Source organism: Rutidosis leptorrhynchoides, chromosome 8 (assembly GCF_046630445.1).
Source record: "Rutidosis leptorrhynchoides isolate AG116_Rl617_1_P2 chromosome 8, CSIRO_AGI_Rlap_v1, whole genome shotgun sequence".
NCBI lineage: Eukaryota > Viridiplantae > Streptophyta > Magnoliopsida > Asterales > Asteraceae > Rutidosis > Rutidosis leptorrhynchoides.
The window spans coordinates 216602036-216621645 of NC_092340.1; the positions used below are offsets into that span (position 1 = coordinate 216602036).

Here is a 19610-nt window from a genome sequence, read left to right on the forward strand (position 1 = left end):
CCCGGGTCATTGTTACAACTTAAGGACTTCGGGGGTTGACGATACATATAAAGTTCATCGGGGTTGGAATTAGATTTCTCTATTTTTATGCCCTTTCCCTTATTATTTTCTTTTGCCTTTTTAAATTCAGTTGGGGTAATTTCTATAACATCATCGGAATTCTCGTCGGAATCCGATTCATCGGAGAATTGGTAATCCTCCCAATATTTTGCTTCCTTGGCGGAAACACCATTGACCATAATTAACCTTGGTCGGTTGGTTGAGGATTTTCTTTTACTTAACCGTTTTATTATTTCCCCCACCGGTTCTATTTCTTCATCCGGTTCCGATTCTTCTTCCGGTTCCGATTCTTCTTCCGGTTCCGATTCTTCTTCCGGTTCCGACTCTTCTTCCGGTTCCTCTTCGGGAACTTGTGAATCAGTCCACGAATCATTCCAATTTACATTTGACTCTTCATTATTATTAGGTGAGTCAATGGGACTTGTTCTAGAGGTAGACATCTATCACATAATATCAAACGCGTTAAGAGATTAATATATCACATAATATTCACATGTTAAAAATATATAGTTTCCAACAAAATTTGTTAAGCAATCATTTTTCAAGTAAACACGGTCGAAGTCCAGACTCACTAATGCATCCTAACAAACTCGATAAGACACACTAATGCAAAATTCTGGTTCTCTAAGACCAACGCTCTGATACCAACTGAAATGTCCCGTTCTTATTGATTAAAAACGTTCCATATTAATTGATTTCGTTGCGAGGTTTTGACCTCTATATGAGACGTTTTTCAAAGACTGCATTCATTTTAAAACAAACCATAACCTTTATTTCATAGATAAAGGTTTTAAAAAGCTTTACGTAGATTATCAAATAATGATAATCTAAAATATCCTGTTTACACACGACCATTACATAATGGTTTACAATACAAATATGTTACAACAAAATAAGTTTCTTGAATGCAGTTTTTACACAATATCATACAAGCATGGACTCCAAATCTCGTCCTTATTTAAGTATGCGACAGCGGAAGCTCTTAATAATCACCTGAGAATAAACATGCTTAAAACGTCAACAAAAATGTTGGTGAGTTATAGGTTTAACCTATATATATCAAATCATAATAATAGACCACAAGATTTCATATTTCAATACACATCCCATACATAGAGATAAAAATCATTCATATGGTGAACACCTGGTAACCGACATTAACAAGATGCATATATAAGAATATCCCCATCATTCCCGGACACCCTTCGGATATGATATAAATTTCGAAGTACTAAAGCATCCGGTACTTTGGATGGGGTTTGTTAGGCCCAATAGATCTATCTTTAGGATTCGCGTCAATTAGGGTGTCTGTTCCCTAATTCTTAGATTACCAGACTTAATAAAAAGGGGCATATTCGATTTTGATAATTCAACCATAGAATGTAGTTTCACGTACTTGTGTCTATTTTGTAAATCATTTATAAAACCTGCATGTATTCTCATCCTAAAAATATTAGATTTTAAAAGTGGGACTATAACTCACTTTCACAGATTTTTACTTCGTCGGGAAGTAAGACTTGGCCACTGGTTGATTCACGAACCTATAACAATATATACATATATATCAAAGTATGTTCAAAATATATTTACAACACTTTTAATATATTTTGATGTTTTAAGTTTATTAAGTCAGCTGTCCTCGTTAGTAACCTACAACTAGTTGTCCACAGTTAGATGTACAGAAATAAATCGATAAATATTATCTTGAATCAATCCACGACCCAGTGTATACGTATCTCAGTATTGATCACAACTCAAACTATATATATTTTGGAATCAACCTCAACCCTGTATAGCTAACTCCAACATTCACATATAGAGTGTCTATGGTTGTTCCGAAATATATATAGATGTGTCGACATGATAGGTCGAAACATTGTATACGTGTCTATGGTATCTCAAGATTACATAATATACAATACAAATTGATTAAGTTATGGTTGGAATATATTTGTTACCAATTTTCACGTAGCTAAAATGAGAAAAATTATCCAATCTTGTTTTACCCATAACTTCTTCATTTTAAATCCGTTTTGAGTGAATCAAATTGCTATGGTTTCATATTGAACTCTATTTTATGAATCTAAACAGAAAATGTATAGGTTTATAGTCGGAAAAATAAGTTACAAGTCGTTTTTGTAAAGGTAGTCATTTCAGTCGAAAGAACGACGTCTAGATGACCATTTTAGAAAACATACTTTCACTTTGAGTTTAACCATAATTTTTGGATATAGTTTCATGTTCATAATAACAATCATTTTCTCAGAATAACAACCTTTAAATCAAAGTTTATCATAGGTTTTAATTAACAAACCCAAAACAGCCCGCGGTGTTACTACGACGGCGTAAATCCGGTTTTACGGTGTTTTTCGTGTTTTCAGGTTTTAAATCATTAAGTTAGCATATCATATAGATATAGAACATGTGTTTAGTTGATTTTAAAAGTCAAGTTATAAGGATTAACTTTTGTTTGCGAACAAGTTTAGAATTAACTAAACTATGTTCTAGTGATTACAAGTTTAAACCTTCGAATAAGATAGCTTTATATGTATGAATCGAATGATGTTATGAACATCATTACTACCTTAAGTTCCTTGGATAAACCTACTGGAAAAGAGAAAAATAGATCTAGCTTCAACGGATCCTTGGATGGCTCGAAGTTCTTGAAGCAGAATCATGACACGAAAACAAGTTCAAGTAAGATCATCACTTGAAATAAGATTGTTATAGTTATAGAAATTGAACCAAAGTTTGAATATGATTATTACCTTGTATTAGAATGATAACCTACTGTAAGAAACAAATATTTCTTGAGGTTGGATGATCACCTTACAAGATTGGAAGTGAGCTAGCAAACTTGAAAGTATTCTTGATTTTATGTAACTAGAACTTGTAGAATATATGAAGAACACTTAGAACTTGAAGATAGAACTTGAGAGAGATCAATTAGATGAAGAAAATTGAAGAATGAAAGTGTTTGTAGGTGTTTTTGGTCATTGGTGTATGGATTAGATATAAAGGATATGTAATTTTGTTTTCATGTAAATAAGTCATGAATGATTACTCATATTTTTGTAATTTTATGAGATATTTCATGCTAGTTGCCAAATGATGGTTCCCACATGTGTTAGGTGACTCACATGGGCTACTAAGAGCTGATCATTGGAGTGTATATACCAATAGTACATACATCTAAAAGCTGTGTATTGTACGAGTACGAATACGGGTGCATACGAGTAGAATTGTTGATGAAACTGAACGAGGATGTAATTGTAAGCATTTTTGTTAAGTAGAAGTATTTTGATAAGTGTATTGAAGTCTTTCAAAAGTGTATAAATACATATTAAAACACTACATGTATATACATTTTAACTGAGTCGTTAAGTCATCGTTAGTCGTTACATGTAAGTGTTGTTTTGAAACCTTTAGGTTAACGATCTTGTTAAATGTTGTTAACCCAATGTTTATAATATCAAATTAGATTTTAAATTATTATATTATCATGCTATTATCATGTATGAATATCTCTTAATATGATATATATACATTAAATGTCTTTACAACGATAATCGTTACATATATGTCTCGTTTAAAAATCATTAAGTTAGTAGTCTTGTTTTTACATATGTAGTTCATTGTTAATATACTTAATGATATGTTTACTTATCATAGTATCATGTTAACTATATATATATCCATATATATGTCATCATATAGTTTTTACAAGTTTTAACGTTCGTGAATCACCGGTCAACTTGAGTGGTCAATTGTCTATATGAAACATATTTCAATTAATCAAGTCTTAACAAGTTTGATTTCTTAACATGTTGGAAACATTTAATCATGTAAATATCAATCTCAATTAATATATATAAACATGGAAAAGTTCGGGTCACTACAAAATTAAACCGTCGAATTAATTATTTTAACGGCATAAAACAAAAAATTTCCAGTTTAATTCGTAAAACGTGTCCCACGGATGGCGCCAATTGATCAATCCTTAATTAGCGATGTTACTTAATTACGGATTGAATGCAATAATAATGTAATGGAGGATGGAATGTTTGATGATTATTTTGGGCCCTGATGATCGTCTTTCACTTTAACTATCAAGTGATCAACCACCCCGACCCGGTCTTGATTGTTAATTAGCTTAATTCACCTTTGCGCGGTGTAAAAATCCCTTGGGCAAGATCACAAGTGGAAATTACGAAGGCTTAGGCAAAATGGCAGAGAATCAACAACCTATAAATGAGAGGCCAAGCTCTCTATTTATAGTGTTCGAGATAACCGCAATCCGCGAATTGCTTATCCTTCCGCGAAAAATCAGCGGATTGAACCGCAGTCCCCGATTAGTACGGAAATACAGCTGCTATGCTTATTTTCAGCGGATACTTCATGACTTTGCATTATAATTCGCGTAACTCTGCTCTTGACTTTTGGCAAATAAAATATACATATACAATGCTATGTATATGATCACCACCCAACAAGAAACCATTACCACCGAATTACCTGTTGCTATTATTATTACAATATTGGTTTGATAAAAATGTGAATATATTGGGGTGACAGTTGAAGGATTTTCTTATGCCCGAGAGACATAATAAATTAATGTGGCTAAAATGTTATGATCCAAGTCGGGTCATACCCAATAACAAGCTATCAACACTTTTATGTATTTATTTTGATGATTGGATCTTAGAAATAAATACTCGACACATGGACTTTAGAAAATGGGTTTTCTAAAATAAAAATGCTTGAGTTTAATTATTTGGATAATTATATATGTATAAGTTTAATTGTTATTAAACTATTACATATAACTTTTATAAAAGGTTATGAAAGTATTAAAGTATGCAAGTAACAATTGGCTTCCACTTATTTAAAAAAGAAAAAAAAAAAAAAAAATAATAATGAAATGGGCATGGGGGGTGGACGGTTTTTGGGACTCCAAGGCATGTCCCCATGCTTGCCTTGTTACACTAAATTTGCATATATCAAGAGCATGCAAGATGCACTTCTCTCTTGAATTTTACACACTCTTGCATTTCAAAAAAATAACCAAGCAAAATATCCTCTCCATTCTTCCTCTTTTTGGGCCGATTTTGGAGAAGCAAGAACAAGGGTTCTTCACTTGATTTTGCTAGTTATTTTGGTGTCCAAATCCTAACCTAGTTCGTGGGTGTTGATACATAAAGCTTGTGGGTATATCTTGCTTGAGGTTTCAAGTTAGAAACTAAGATTCATCTTCATCATCTTTCTTAGTTCTTCACCCTCACTTTAAGAGGAGGTATAAATCTTTATCTAGCTCTATTTACATTTTAGTATAATTTCAAGACTAGATCTATGAAATGGAATACATTTTAAAAGGTTAAAATTCACATGCAAATTTAAAATGCTTCCGCTTAATCTATACATATATACACGAATATATTTACATACAAAATGGGTTTTGTGATTTTGTTTACATGAGGTATTCCATCAATGGTATCTAGAGCCAAGTCTTGTTAATATACTTCTTGTTTTTGGCTAGAAAACTCATTTTTCTTACAATCTACTAACATGCATGAAAGTAGATTTGAAAAATCATGAGTTTTGGGTGGGTGTATGGTTTGGCCGAAAGTTTTGGGTCCCAAAAGTGGGTTTGGGACTTCAAGTTTGGCCAAGGTTTTTTGTTATGTTATTGTTCACAATCGAGCCTAGACCGTGTGCATGTTTGGTTGTATGATTTGGTTGATTATTCATTCTTGTGGTTTGTAATAATTATTCATTCATTTTGGTGTGTAATCAAGTTGTAATTATTCTTGTAATTTCATGTAATTTATTCTATTTGGTTTGTAAAAATAGAATAGGTTGTTATTTCATTTTCTAGAAAAATTGTATTAGGATATAATTTTGTAAAAAGAAAATGAAGATTCAAGATGAAGATTACAAGATGGAGCTTATGGAGATTACAAAAGAAAGTGGGAGATTTTGTTTAAAATCTCTTACTTTGATTACCCTTAAAGGTGACATTTGTTTTTTGGCTAAACAAATGTCCACCAAAATGGCTCTTGATTGTGAACATTTTATTTTGCATGCTTGTATGATTATGTTTGTATGTTTGGATTACTACAACAATATCACATGTTAAAACTTGCATAATACAAATTATAAATGGTTATAATAAAACATAACATAATGACACTAATAATTGGTTATTAGGACTAAATAAAATGGTTTATTTAAAATGATAATAAATTGGTTTATATCTAGTAATTGGTTTACTAAAAGGACATGAAAATAAGTTTTTTTATAAAGTGCTACACACCAAATGCATGATGGTGTATAGCTAATTGTTTTCTAAAACTAGAATGTAGAAAACTTAAAATCCCTTTAACTAAAACAAGGCAAACAAGTTAAACGCCATCCTTTTGTATGAACACTTAGACATATTAGGAAACTCTTGATGGGATAAAGGTCACCTAACCGTCATGAGCGAACTAATATGAATAAGGTACACTTCGCATACATGTGGGATAAAGGTCACCTAACCACTTGTATGTTAAGTCTACATGTTCACACAAGTAGGACGACTTGATTTGGGAATCATGAACTTAGGGTCACCGAAGCATGATGAACAAATAGGCGTTGATGGGATTAATATGCCATGTAAAAGGATTGCATGATCCCATAACTTAGAAGTTGCAAAAGGATTGCAATTGTCATTATGACTACCTAGCTAAATCAAATACCGGGATAAAGGTCACCTAACCGGAATTTGATTTACCGTTGGATTCTAAGATTTAATAAGACAATTAATATTAAAAGGGTATTGTTTATTAAATATAAAATCGATACTTAAATGAACTTTATTAAATTTTGTAGATGGCCGCTAACAACAACAACAACTTGCAAAACGTACCTATTAACATGAACCACCTATCATTACGGTCTCTCCTCGAGAAAGACAAACTCAACCATACCAACTTTATGGATTGGTTCCGCAATCTTCGGATTGTCCTCAAGTATGAGGATAAAGCGTATGTGCTTGAGGACCCTATTCCCGATCAACCGGACGAAAATGATACGGAGGGCATGGCTTATTGGGAAGCCTATAGGCACGATTCCTTACAAGTCTCGTGCCTAATGCTTGGGACTATGATTCCGGAACTTCAAAAAGATTTCGAGCATCATAGTGCATATGACATGATTACGCAATTGAAGGAGATGTTCCTTCAACAAGCGCGTGTCGAGCGCTTCGAGACCGTTCGGGCGCTACATGCATGTCGTATGGATGACACCCAATCCGTTTCATCTTATGTCCTTAAGATGAAAAGCCTTATCGATCGCGCTAACCGTCTCAACCTAAACATATCCAATGAGCTTGCCACCGATCTTATCCTAAACTCCCTTACAAAAAGGTTTGATCAATTTGTAGTTAACTACAATATGAATGGGATGGATAAAAGCATTGGTGAGCTTCATGGTATGCTTAGGACGGCGGAAACTAGCATGGGTAAAAGGGCTTTACCCGTGTTGGCGATTGAACAAGGTGGGTCCAAAGGTAACAACTCTAAGCTAAAGGTGGCTAAGAGAAAAGGACCCGCCTATCAAGGCAAAGGGAAGGGGAAGGTGGTTACCCCAACCATCAACAAGGCTAAGAAGCAAAAGGTAGCCGAAAAGGCAAACCCCAAGGAAGACCCATGTTTCGGTTGCGGTGAAATGGGTCACTGGAAGCGAAATTGCCCGGTCTACCTTAAGGAGTTGAAGGACAAGAGGGATGCGGGGCAAACCTCAGGTAATATATATATGGTATATATTGAGCTTAATATTACTTCTTCTAATACATGGGTATTAGACACGGGATGTGGAACTCACATTTGCAATTCTTTGCAGGGGTTCAAAAGAAGTGATCATATGGCGGGAACATCAAGTCTCTATATGGGCAATGGTGCAAAGGTGCATGTTAAAGCTCACGGAGATTTTGTTTTGAAGCTTCCAAGCGGATTGGAGCTAATTTTAAATAATGTTTTGTATGCTCTCGATTTGTGTAGAAACATTATTTCTATTTCTCGCTTAAAACAATGTGGTTTCAATGTTAATTTTATTAATGATGATATCCATGTTTCTAAAGATAATGTATTCTATTTCAAGGCTTCGCCTTTAAATGGGATTTATGAATTGGTTCATGATGACGCATCATCTAGCTCTATATACCATACTAGCACCAAGAAACTCAAAAAGGATTTGAGTGATTCCTACTTATGGCATTGTCGCCTTGGCCATATAAACAAGAACCGAATGCATACACTTCATAAGAATGGACTTTTGAAGACAAATGAGATAGACTCATTCGATGTATGCGAATCTTGTTTACAAGGCAAGATGACTAAAGCACCTTTCAAAGGGACCTATGAAAGGGCTAAAGACTTATTGGGATTAATACATTCGGATGTATGTGGACCTTTTAAGCCCATGACTAGGAATGGTGAAAGATACTTTGTTACTTTCATTGATGACTTTAGTCGTTTCGGATATGTCTACTTATTAAGACATAAGGATGAAACTTTTGAAGCATTCAAAGAATATCAAAACGAAGTACAAAATCAACTCAACAAAACAATTAAGGTACTTCGTACCGATAGAGGAGGTGAATACCTAAGCGATGCTTTCCAAGATCATCTTAGGAGTTGTGGGATTATTTCACAACTTACTCCACCAGGAACACCCCAACTTAATGGAGTTTCCGAAAGGAGGAACCGAACCTTAATGGATATGGTTCGATCTATGATGGCAAGAAGCTCGTTACCTCTATCATTTTGGGGTTATTGTCTGTGCTCTGCGGCTCGTATTTTAAATATGGCCCCAACCAAGAAAGTGGAACGAACTCCTCATGAGATGTGGTTTGGAAAACCTCCTTCTCTTTCGTACTTGAAAGTATGGGGATGTGAAGCTTATCCTAAGCGCTTCGTCGCTAATAAGCTAAATGCTCGATCCACGAAGTGTATCTTCATAGGATATCCCAAGGACGATATGGGATACTATTTCTATGATCCGACCGAGCAAAATGTATTTGTTGCTCGAAAGGCGGAATTCCTTGAAACTAAGTTCTTATTGGAAGGAAATAGTGAAAGGAAGATAGATTTTGAAGAGGTTCAAGATCAAATAGATGATACACAATTGGTTGACACTAGCACTCAACATGAAAATGTTGAGGATGATCAAATGGATGATCAAAGTATACAAAACGTTCGTAGATCTGGTAGGATTAGTAACCCTCCTGAGAGATATGGGTTTCTCATAAATGGTTGCTATACGATTGATTTGGATGAACCAATCAACTACCAAGATGCTTTATCAAGGACTGATAAAGACAAGTGGCAGGAAGCCATGAACTCCGAGATGAAATCCATGTATGACAATCAAGTTTGGGAACTTGTTGTGCAACCTCCTAGCTCTAAGCTAGTTGATTGCAAATGGCTTTTCAAGATGAAAACCGACAAACATGGAAACTTGGATACATACAAAGCTAGACTTGTAGCAAGAGGTTTTACTCAAACTCAAGGGGTTGATTATGATGAAACTTTTTCACCTGTAGCAATGCTAAAGTCTATCAGGATATTATTTGCCATTGCTGCTCATTATGATTATGAAATATGGCAAATGGATGTCAAAACCGCTTTCCTAAATGGATATCTTGAGGAAGATATCTACATGGTTCAGCCTGAAGGTTTTGTTGATCCTAAACATCCTGACAAAGTATGTAAATTAAAGAAGTCAATCTACGGACTAAAGCAAGCATCTAGAATGTGGAATCATCGTTTTAATGAGGAAGCCAAGAAATTTGGCTTCATTAAAAATGGTGATGAAGCTTGTGTATACAAGAAAGCTAGTGGGAGTACTGTCATGTTCCTTGTACTATATGTGGATGATATATTATTATTTGGGAATGATATTCCCACAATGGAAGGAGTCAAAACATGGCTAAGAAGTTGCTTCTCCATTAAAGATCTTGGAGAAGCGCAACACATATTGGGGATTGGGATCTATAGGGATAGATCCAAGAAATTGATAGGTTTAAGCCAAAGTACATACATTGACAAAGTCTTGAAAAGGTTCAAGATGGAGGACTCTAAGAGAGGTTTGGTACCTATTCAAAGAGGAACCATTCTCAGTACATCTCAGTGTCCTACCACGAAAGATGAACAGGAGAGAATGAAGAAAGTCCCATACGCGTCTGCTATTGGGTCAATCATGTATGCAATGATATGTACTAGACCGGATGTGTCATGCGCTTTGAGCTTGACAAGTAGATACCAGAATAACCCAGGTAACAGTCATTGGATTGCGGTTAAAAGTATATTGAAATACCTTAGAAGGACTAAGGACATGTTTCTAATATACGGATCTGGTGAGGATGAACTCGTAGTAAAAGGTTACGTGGATGCGAGTTTCCAAACTGATCAAGATGATTCTCGATCACAATCCGGTTATGTCTTCATGTTAAATGGAGGTGCAGTCTCTTGGAAGAGTTCGAAACAGGGAGTTGTTGCATTATCCACTACAGAGTCAGAATACATTGCCGCCTCATTGGCAGCTCAGGAAGCTGCATGGATAAAGAAATTTGTTGACGACTTAGGAGTGGTCCCTACCATTCAAGACCCTCTTGAGATCTTTTGTGACAACGAGGGAGCAATAGCTCAAATCAAAGAACCTCGTGATCACCAAAAGACACGTCACATTAAACGGCGATTCAACTACATAAGGGATGAAGTTGAGAATGGAATGATATGTATTCGCAAAGTTCACACAGATCTAAATATTGCGGATCCACTCACGAAGCTCCTACATAATCCAAAGCACGAAAGACATGTTAGTGCAATGGGACTTCGATATTCTAGTGATTGGTTATGATCTGTTTTATGTATTGTACCGGAACGAATTGTTCAAACTCATTAATATAATTATGGTTTAATTTATTTTGAGTTAAGTTCCTATTTAGCATATTTTATCCATGAATAAATTATTATTCTAAATTCCGTAGTTGATCACATCTGTGGGAACAAATGTGAGGTTTAGACTATTATGAACTTGGATTGGTTAACATTCAAATGGTGAATGTGAAGCAAGGTTGCAACCAAGGTTCATAGATATTTGTGGGATACAAATATTGGAAGACCCGCTCTCAAGACTTACTGTATGGAGCCTTTGTGGTTGATCACATGTAATCTTGAGTAAAGGCGAATATCATTGTATCCTCTGACCTGAGATACATATTGGGTTCAGATATTCACTATGTATTATGCCTTGATTCTTTCCTTCGCTATTCTGAAATATGGCAGCTCATAAGGAAGAACTCAGGTATAATGCAAAGCGTATATTTAGGACGTATGTAGTCAAGATGGAATTTGTCCCTCTTATTCGTTGAGAGTCAGATGTCTAAGGCCTGATAAAGTTAAATCTATAAGAGAGTGATCATTCTATGTCTCTTGGATTTAACATGACATCTAGGATGAAAGGATATAATGTAAGATTCACCTAATCATATTCGAGATGGGAACTCGAAAGGGATGATGTTATTGAATGGCACAAAGTCATAACATATTAGGGGTGATGGACGGTGTGTTAGGCTGTATCCATCACTTGCATTAATTCCTTATGTTTCTCGTGCAAGTGGGAGATTGAAGGATTTTCTTATGCCCGAGAGACATAATAAATTAATGTGGCTAAAATGTTATGATCCAAGTCGGGTCATACCCAATAACAAGCTATCAACACTTTTATGTATTTATTTTGATGATTGGATCTTAGAAATAAATACTCGACACATGGACTTTAGAAAATGGGTTTTCTAAAATAAAAATGCTTGAGTTTAATTATTTGGATAATTATATATGTATAAGTTTAATTGTTATTAAACTATTACATATAACTTTTATAAAAGGTTATGAAAGTATTAAAGTATGCAAGTAACAATTGGCTTCCACTTATTTAAAAAAGAAAAAAAAAAAAAAAAAATAATAATGAAATGGGCATGGGGGGTGGACGGTTTTTGGGACTCCAAGGCATGTCCCCATGCTTGCCTTGTTACACTAAATTTGCATATATCAAGAGCATGCAAGATGCACTTCTCTCTTGAATTTTACACACTCTTGCATTTCAAAAAAATAACCAAGCAAAATATCCTCTCCATTCTTCCTCTTTTTGGGCCGATTTTGGAGAAGCAAGAACAAGGGTTCTTCACTTGATTTTGCTAGTTATTTTGGTGTCCAAATCCTAACCTAGTTCGTGGGTGTTGATACATAAAGCTTGTGGGTATATCTTGCTTGAGGTTTCAAGTTAGAAACTAAGATTCATCTTCATCATCTTTCTTAGTTCTTCACCCTCACTTTAAGAGGAGGTATAAATCTTTATCTAGCTCTATTTACATTTTAGTATAATTTCAAGACTAGATCTATGAAATGGAATACATTTTAAAAGGTTAAAATTCACATGCAAATTTAAAATGCTTCCGCTTAATCTATACATATATACACGAATATATTTACATACAAAATGGGTTTTGTGATTTTGTTTACATGAGGTATTCCATCAACAGTAGGGTTGATTGGCCACATGCACTCCACTAGTTCATTTTCATTATTAAAAAGAAATAGAAACCAAAATTTTTCCCTTTTAAATTATTGATTTATACAAACTGGTTGATTTACCTGTTTGTAATGGGGCCGTTATATGTTAATTGGGCTGTGATTCGATTTTTCCCTGTTGGGTCGAGACACATGGGCCGTGATCCTTGTAATAACAATTGGGTCGTGACCTCTGGTTGGGCTTGTGTTTTATTTTTGGCCCGAGAAGTTTATTGAGAGGAAGATAAATGAAACAGATGATAAGGGTTATATAGATTTCGGTTATTTATGAAAACAGAAAAACGAAATAGCTTAGATTGTTAAGGTGTTGGTGGGTGAACGAGAGGTCTTGGGTTCGAGCCCTGTCTGGGACATTTTTGTTGGGAAAATTTTTAAAGGTAGCCCTCCTTTTCTTATTGTTATTATTATTATTATTATTATTATTATTATTATTATTATTATTATTATTATTATTATTATTATTATTATTAATAATAATATTATTATTATTAGTATTATTATTACCATTATTAACATTAATATTATTATTATCAAGTATTATTATTAAGTATTATTAGTATGAAGTATTATTATAAATATTATTGTTTTTATTATAAAAATAACATAACTTTTTAATATTATTATCATTATGACGATTTTTACATATTATTATCATTAATTTTATTATCATTAATATTAATATTTTTATTATTTTCCTTATTGATATTAGTATTATGGTATTGATTATAATGACGATAATACATAAATGATACGAGTAATGATGATGTTAAGATGATGAGTTGATAATGATAATAATACATGGTATAATCTTTATAAATGTCATTATTATTATTTCTATCATTATTATTATTATTATCATTATCATCATTATTATTAATAGTATTATCATTATTATTATTACTATTATTATATAAAGATACAACTTTTTATTATTATTTTATCAAATAAATATTAGTTATACAAAAAAAATTTATTTAATACATATAACATAACTATATAACATAACTATATTAATATTTTTATAATAAATACTAATTATTTATCTAAAGTATATAAGATAAATATAGTTAATTAAATTATTAATGAAACATATAATTTACTAAAATAAAAATTAATAATAATATATATAAATTTATTCGACTACGATTATATGTGTTAATATATATATATATATATATATATATATATATATATATATATATATATATATATATATATATATATATATATATATATATATATATATATATATATATATATATATATATATATATATATATATATATAACTGATATAGGTTCGTGAATTCGATGCCAACCTTGCATTGTTCAGTATCGTCGTATGCATATTTTGCCACAATATCGTATCGTGAGTTTCATTTGCTCCCTTTTTAAATGCTTTTACAATATATATTTTTGGGACTGAGAATACATGCGCTGCTTTTATAAATGTTTTACAAAATAGACACAAGTACTTGAACTACATTCTATGATAGAATTATTTGAATTCAGTGGTTCGATTTCTATACAGATTGCATTAGCTACCGTAGGTGATATTGTTTTGCATTTTGATTGCATTAGCTACCGTCGGTGAGATTGTTTTGCATTCTGATTGCATTAGCTACCGTCGGTGAGATTGTTTTGCATTTTTGCATTAGCTACCGCCGGTGAGATTGTTTTGCACTTTCCGGGTTCTCATCAGATGTTCTTCATATGAATGATTTTTAGCCGTGAGCAGACCGGCATATTATTTGAAAATGAAATCTTGTGGTCTATTAAATTTATGAAATGATTAATTACGATAAACTAATGAACTCATCAACCTTTTGGTTGACACTTGTAAGCATGTTTATTCTCAGGTTTGAAAGAAATCTTCCGCTGGGCATTTGCTCATTTTAAAGATATTACTTGGCTAACGGAAGGCTCGAAAGTAGAATATTATAAAACAAAGGTTAATTCATTAAAAGATGAATGAGCCGAACAAAAACACAATAGGATAACAGAAGGCTAGAAAGTAGAAAATGAATTATGTTATATCTTCGACAAAGATTACACTTTTATGTGGATATATTTTAATTAAGTCACATCACATATATTTTAGTTATATTACGTTTTGTTTTTATCATATAATAGAAAATATTATAATATTTTTTGAACATCCTATAGATATCCATTAACCTGCTTAATCCACCGAATATGGATATGGATGGATGAACTGAATTTAAATGAATATGGATATGAATGAATAAAAATTAAATGAGTATGGATATGAATACGGCGTCACCCGATCTATATCCGATCCATTGTCATGCCTTGGAGTGATGGATGATGCAGCATATGATGATAGCTTTGAGCAAATTATGTGGCTTTCTGCGATACAGCGGGCGTTTCCTGACGGTGGTTGTAACATTCCGATGACGGGCCTAGGTGAAATTTACCTTTCTGCCCTATAAGTGTTTAAAAGTGTATTTTGATAAAATATTTATTCATTAAGTGTTAATATTTAATAATAAGTCCAGTGGGTGCGTTTAGTGACAAAGGTCACAAAATTATTTGTTTATTAAATTTGAATCCCGTTAGGGCCGCTAGCGAGATGCGTTTTATCGCTAAAAACTGTTAAATACCCGTGTGTTATCCGGCGTGAGTTTTAATACCAATTTAAAAGTTAGTGACTGACTAATTTTTCCCCATTATTTCCCTAGTCACGATTTCTCTCTCTTTTTTCTTCTAGTTCTTATTCTTATTTCTAACCAAACACTAGCTTCATTGGTGATGATTATGATGTAATCCAAGTTCCAAATCTGATATTATGCATCCATAACATCTAACAATCAGGTTTGTCTTCCTAATTCTGTGCTTGATTCTTGATAATTTAGGGTTTTTGATAAAAAGTTAAAAAATGCAATTGCCATTGGTGCTTGAATCTTCCTTTTTGTGTTGTTATTTGTTAGATCTATGTTAGATTAATAATAATTACATTTTTGTATCCTGATTTCTTATTTTGTTCTTGATGATTCGGTGTTCTTGACAAAAATGATAAAAATGCATTTTTTTTTTGTCTTGAATCTTGATCTTGTGTTGTTGTTAGCTTGATTTATAGCGATCTTTATATGTTTGTGTATCATTGTTAACTTTTAATTTGGTCAAAAAACTGCTTGAAACTTGATTTTTGTGGGTGAAACCGAGAGGGACAGCAGCGTAGCTGCTACTACTGTTATTGCTGCTGCGCGGAGGCTGTTTCTGCTGCATTTGTGCAGCTGGAGCTGCTGTTTGCAGCCTTTATGCTGCTGCTCTGTTGCAGTTCACCCACCGTAGCGTGCAGCGGCTTGGCGTGGCCGCACCCCGATGACCCGTACACTTGTTTTATGGTTCGTGTGTTGGTTTGTTCGCCCGTTTCACCCCGTTTGACCTCGTTTGACCCGCTTGGACTATATTGTGTCAAAATGGGTATTTGTTGGTTTTGATATGTCCACGATGTCGTGTCAAGTGTATATGCATGTTTCGATATTTTAAAATTGGTTTTGAGCTTATTTGGGTTAAAGTGGGAAAATTATGATCCATTTGGGTCATTAGTGTCCGGTTGACCCATTTGTGTGACCTTTATCTTTCATTAATTATGTATCAGTATGATAGTGCAGAAAGAAACACAGTAGAATAGCAACGAGAATAGTTGAAGAAACTAATGTATTGGACTGTGCTATTTATATTTATATATTTATTTTACTTAATTTTAATTTTATAATTTTATATACTTCAGATTTTTTTTTTCTTTCTGAAAAGATGCCTCCAAGAATTGCCCAAATCCGGCTTGTGAGTTCACACCCTCAAGTTTACGAACCTTGTGATGACTCATATGCGCTGGTCGATGCACTTTTGGCAGACAGAACAAAACTATTAGAACACGACCCTTCATTTTGTATGGAAATTGGTAGCGGTAGTGGCTATGTAATAACAAGTCTTGCTCTTATACTTGGATCTGAATCAAAAAACGCTTATTATTTTGCAACTGATATCAATCCTGATGCTGCAAACGTGACCCGTGAGACACTTGAAGCTCACGGGGTTCATGCTGAATTAGTAAACACTAACATCGCTTCAGGGCTCGAAAAACGCATGTCGGGAATGGTCGATTTGATGGTGATTAACCCGCCGTATGTGCCGACACCCGAGGATGAAGTGGGCTGTTCCGGGATTTCGTCTGCTTGGGCTGGAGGTGAAAACGGTAGAAGTGTTATTGATAAGATTTTACCAATTGCTGATACTTTGTTGTCGGAAAAGGGTTGGTTGTATATGCTATTTCTTGCAGAAAATGACCCGTTACAGATATGTCTTCAGATGAAAGATAAAGGTTTTGGTTCAAAGATTGTTGTTCAGAGATCAACAGAAGAAGAAACTTTACATGTCATTAAGTTTTGGCGTGATGCAGATATTCAAATGGAGGGAAACGAAGGGTTGTCTAGTGGTAAAACAACATCTCAAAGGGGTTTTGATTTTCTGCGTTCACAAATTTCTCGGTTGTCGTTCAAGGAGACTAGACAATAGCTGATTGACAAAAGGCAAAATACAGAGATTTTTCTTTTGATACGCATAATCACATTTCTCTTAAACTGTGTTAAGGTTGAGCAAATGAAACATTTTGTGTTTTGCAGCTTTGGTGTGTGCTTAGTGTGTTTGCTGATGAGCTACCGAAGCTGCTTAGTGACTTAATTTTTTTGATCATTATTTTTTGGGTTAAAGTCAAAAATAGGCTACAAACTTACACAAATGTACCGATGTCGTCCACAAACTCATTTCCGTCCTACTGTCGCCTACAAACTTATAAAAAATGTACTGATGTTAACATTTTGTTACCGGTTACCTACTGAACCGGTAAAGTTAATTATTTAACTTTTTTTATTCATTTTATATGTCCCGATGTCGACCATATACTTTCAGTTGTGTTCTGATGTCACCCATATACTTTCAGTTCTGTTCCGATGTCGCCCATATACTTTCAGTTCTGTTTCGATGTATCACCGACGTGTCATGACTACTTAGAAGCCACGTATCAACCATTTTGGTTGACGGTTAAAAAAAGTATTTTGTTTATATTAGCACATTTTTTATAAGTTTGTAGGCGACAGTAGGACGGAAATGAGTTTGTAGGCGACATCGGTACATTTGTGTAAGTTTGTAGCCTATTTTTGGCTTTAACCCTTATTTTTTGACATGAGCTGCTTAAACAAATACCTGTTAATTAGTAGTGTCTGGCTACTTGACATAGCCACGGCATATGAATATTTTAGGCTGTACAATTCTCTAGGGGGTTGGTCTATTACTCTATTACTAATGAGATCTTCATATCATCATATATATAGTGGTGGTAGAATAAAAAGACCCATTTGAGATATTTTAAACTTAAGATACAAATGTTGATACACGCATACAATGAAAAAACACGCATACATCTTATTCCCCTTGAAATATTTTAAACTCGACTAATAAATCTTGGTAACTATATGTCACATTCGTATACTTAGAACACAAACAATTATATTTATCTACCTAACTCTTAACAAAATTTTTGTTTTTATAATTACAACGAGCTTAGCTTAATACACAAACTCATAGATCATAAAGAACAATTAAGTTAGAGTGCCAACATTATTCATATATATAGGTTGCAAAGGTATAATCTCTGGTTCAATTTGGTACTATACCGATAATACCGTCACCGAATAGGTACCGTTTTCTTAGTTATATTCTGTTTCCGGTTCTTAATTTTGAACAAGTTTAGTTTCGGTACATTCTGTTTTGGTACGGTTTGGTTCGGTATTCGTATCGATGGAATTTATGAATGTTCTTTGTATATATCAGTTTTATAATATATTTTATCAGCTAATTTCTTTACTAAAAAATAATAAACTACAGATCATCAATCTATAATAACCACATGGATCATCAAAAATTTGGATGGATTCATATAAATAAGGAAAACTAGTTAAACGGGATTTGTTTGTGAGATTCACTAATTTTACGAATAATGTCTGAATATAATAAACGTAAAAGTTACACTACAAACTACAAATATAAATGTGATTTGCTTGTGAGTTTCACTAATTTTACGAATCATATCTAAATATAATAAACGTAAAAGTTACACTACAAACTACAAATATAAATTATTAATTAATTAATTATTATTATTATTATTATTATTATTATTATTATATATATATATATATATATATATATATATATATAGGGGCAGGATCAATGGGTAAGTAACCAATCGGGGGGAAGCGGGGGGAAGCAAAATTTTTTTTTTTTTCATTTTTTTGGAATTTTTTTTTTCCGGCATCAAGATCACACGAAAATATGAACATTTAGAAGAGACACTTCGTGATGAATGTTATTATTTAGGCGGGAAAACGATCGACAAAAATAACATTCAAGATAATATTGTTCGTGAAGAATATGAACGTTGTTTTTTCATGTTTTGTGAAGTAAAATTTAGCCCGATTTAGAGTTTAGGGTTTAGGGTTTGGTGTTTTGGGTTTATTCCATAAACCCAAAACACCAAACCCTAAACCCTAAACCCTAAACCCTAAACTCTAAACCGTTCGTGTTAAAAACTCAATCTAAATCCTAAATCTAAACCCTAAACCCTAAATTTCTAAACCCTAATATCTAAACCCTATAAACCCTAATATCTAAACCCCAATAGCTAAAACCTCAACATACGCTCGAAAAACACGATAATTGTTATATATTACTTCTTCGAGCGTTTTCCCGCCAAAATAAAAACATTTATCACAAAGTGTCTCTACTAAATGTTCATATTTTCATCTCATCTATAATGTTCGTGAACAAAGTTTTTTCAAAAAACGAAAAAAAAAGTTTTTGCTTCTCCCCGCTTCCCCCCGATTGATTACTTCCC

At 33.4% G+C, this 19610-nt stretch overlaps 1 protein-coding gene across 2 annotated transcripts; it reads left to right on the top strand.

Annotated features, from left to right (window-relative positions):
* The first annotated feature begins 15387 nt into the window (after positions 1–15387).
* Positions 15388–17339, top strand: LOC139862365 (uncharacterized). Of its 2 annotated transcripts, none has more exons than XM_071850958.1 (2): positions 15388–15526; positions 16449–17339. In XM_071850958.1, the coding sequence occupies exon 2, from the start codon at positions 16472–16474 to the stop codon at positions 17231–17233; it is 762 nt and encodes a 253-aa protein (XP_071707059.1). In that variant the 5' UTR covers positions 15388–15526; positions 16449–16471; the 3' UTR covers positions 17234–17339. The 2 variants fall into 2 exon arrangements, with proteins under 2 accessions (XP_071707059.1, XP_071707060.1); XM_071850959.1 differs by having other exon boundaries at positions 15395–15526; positions 16472–17339.
* The last annotated feature ends 2271 nt before the right edge of the window (positions 17340–19610 follow it).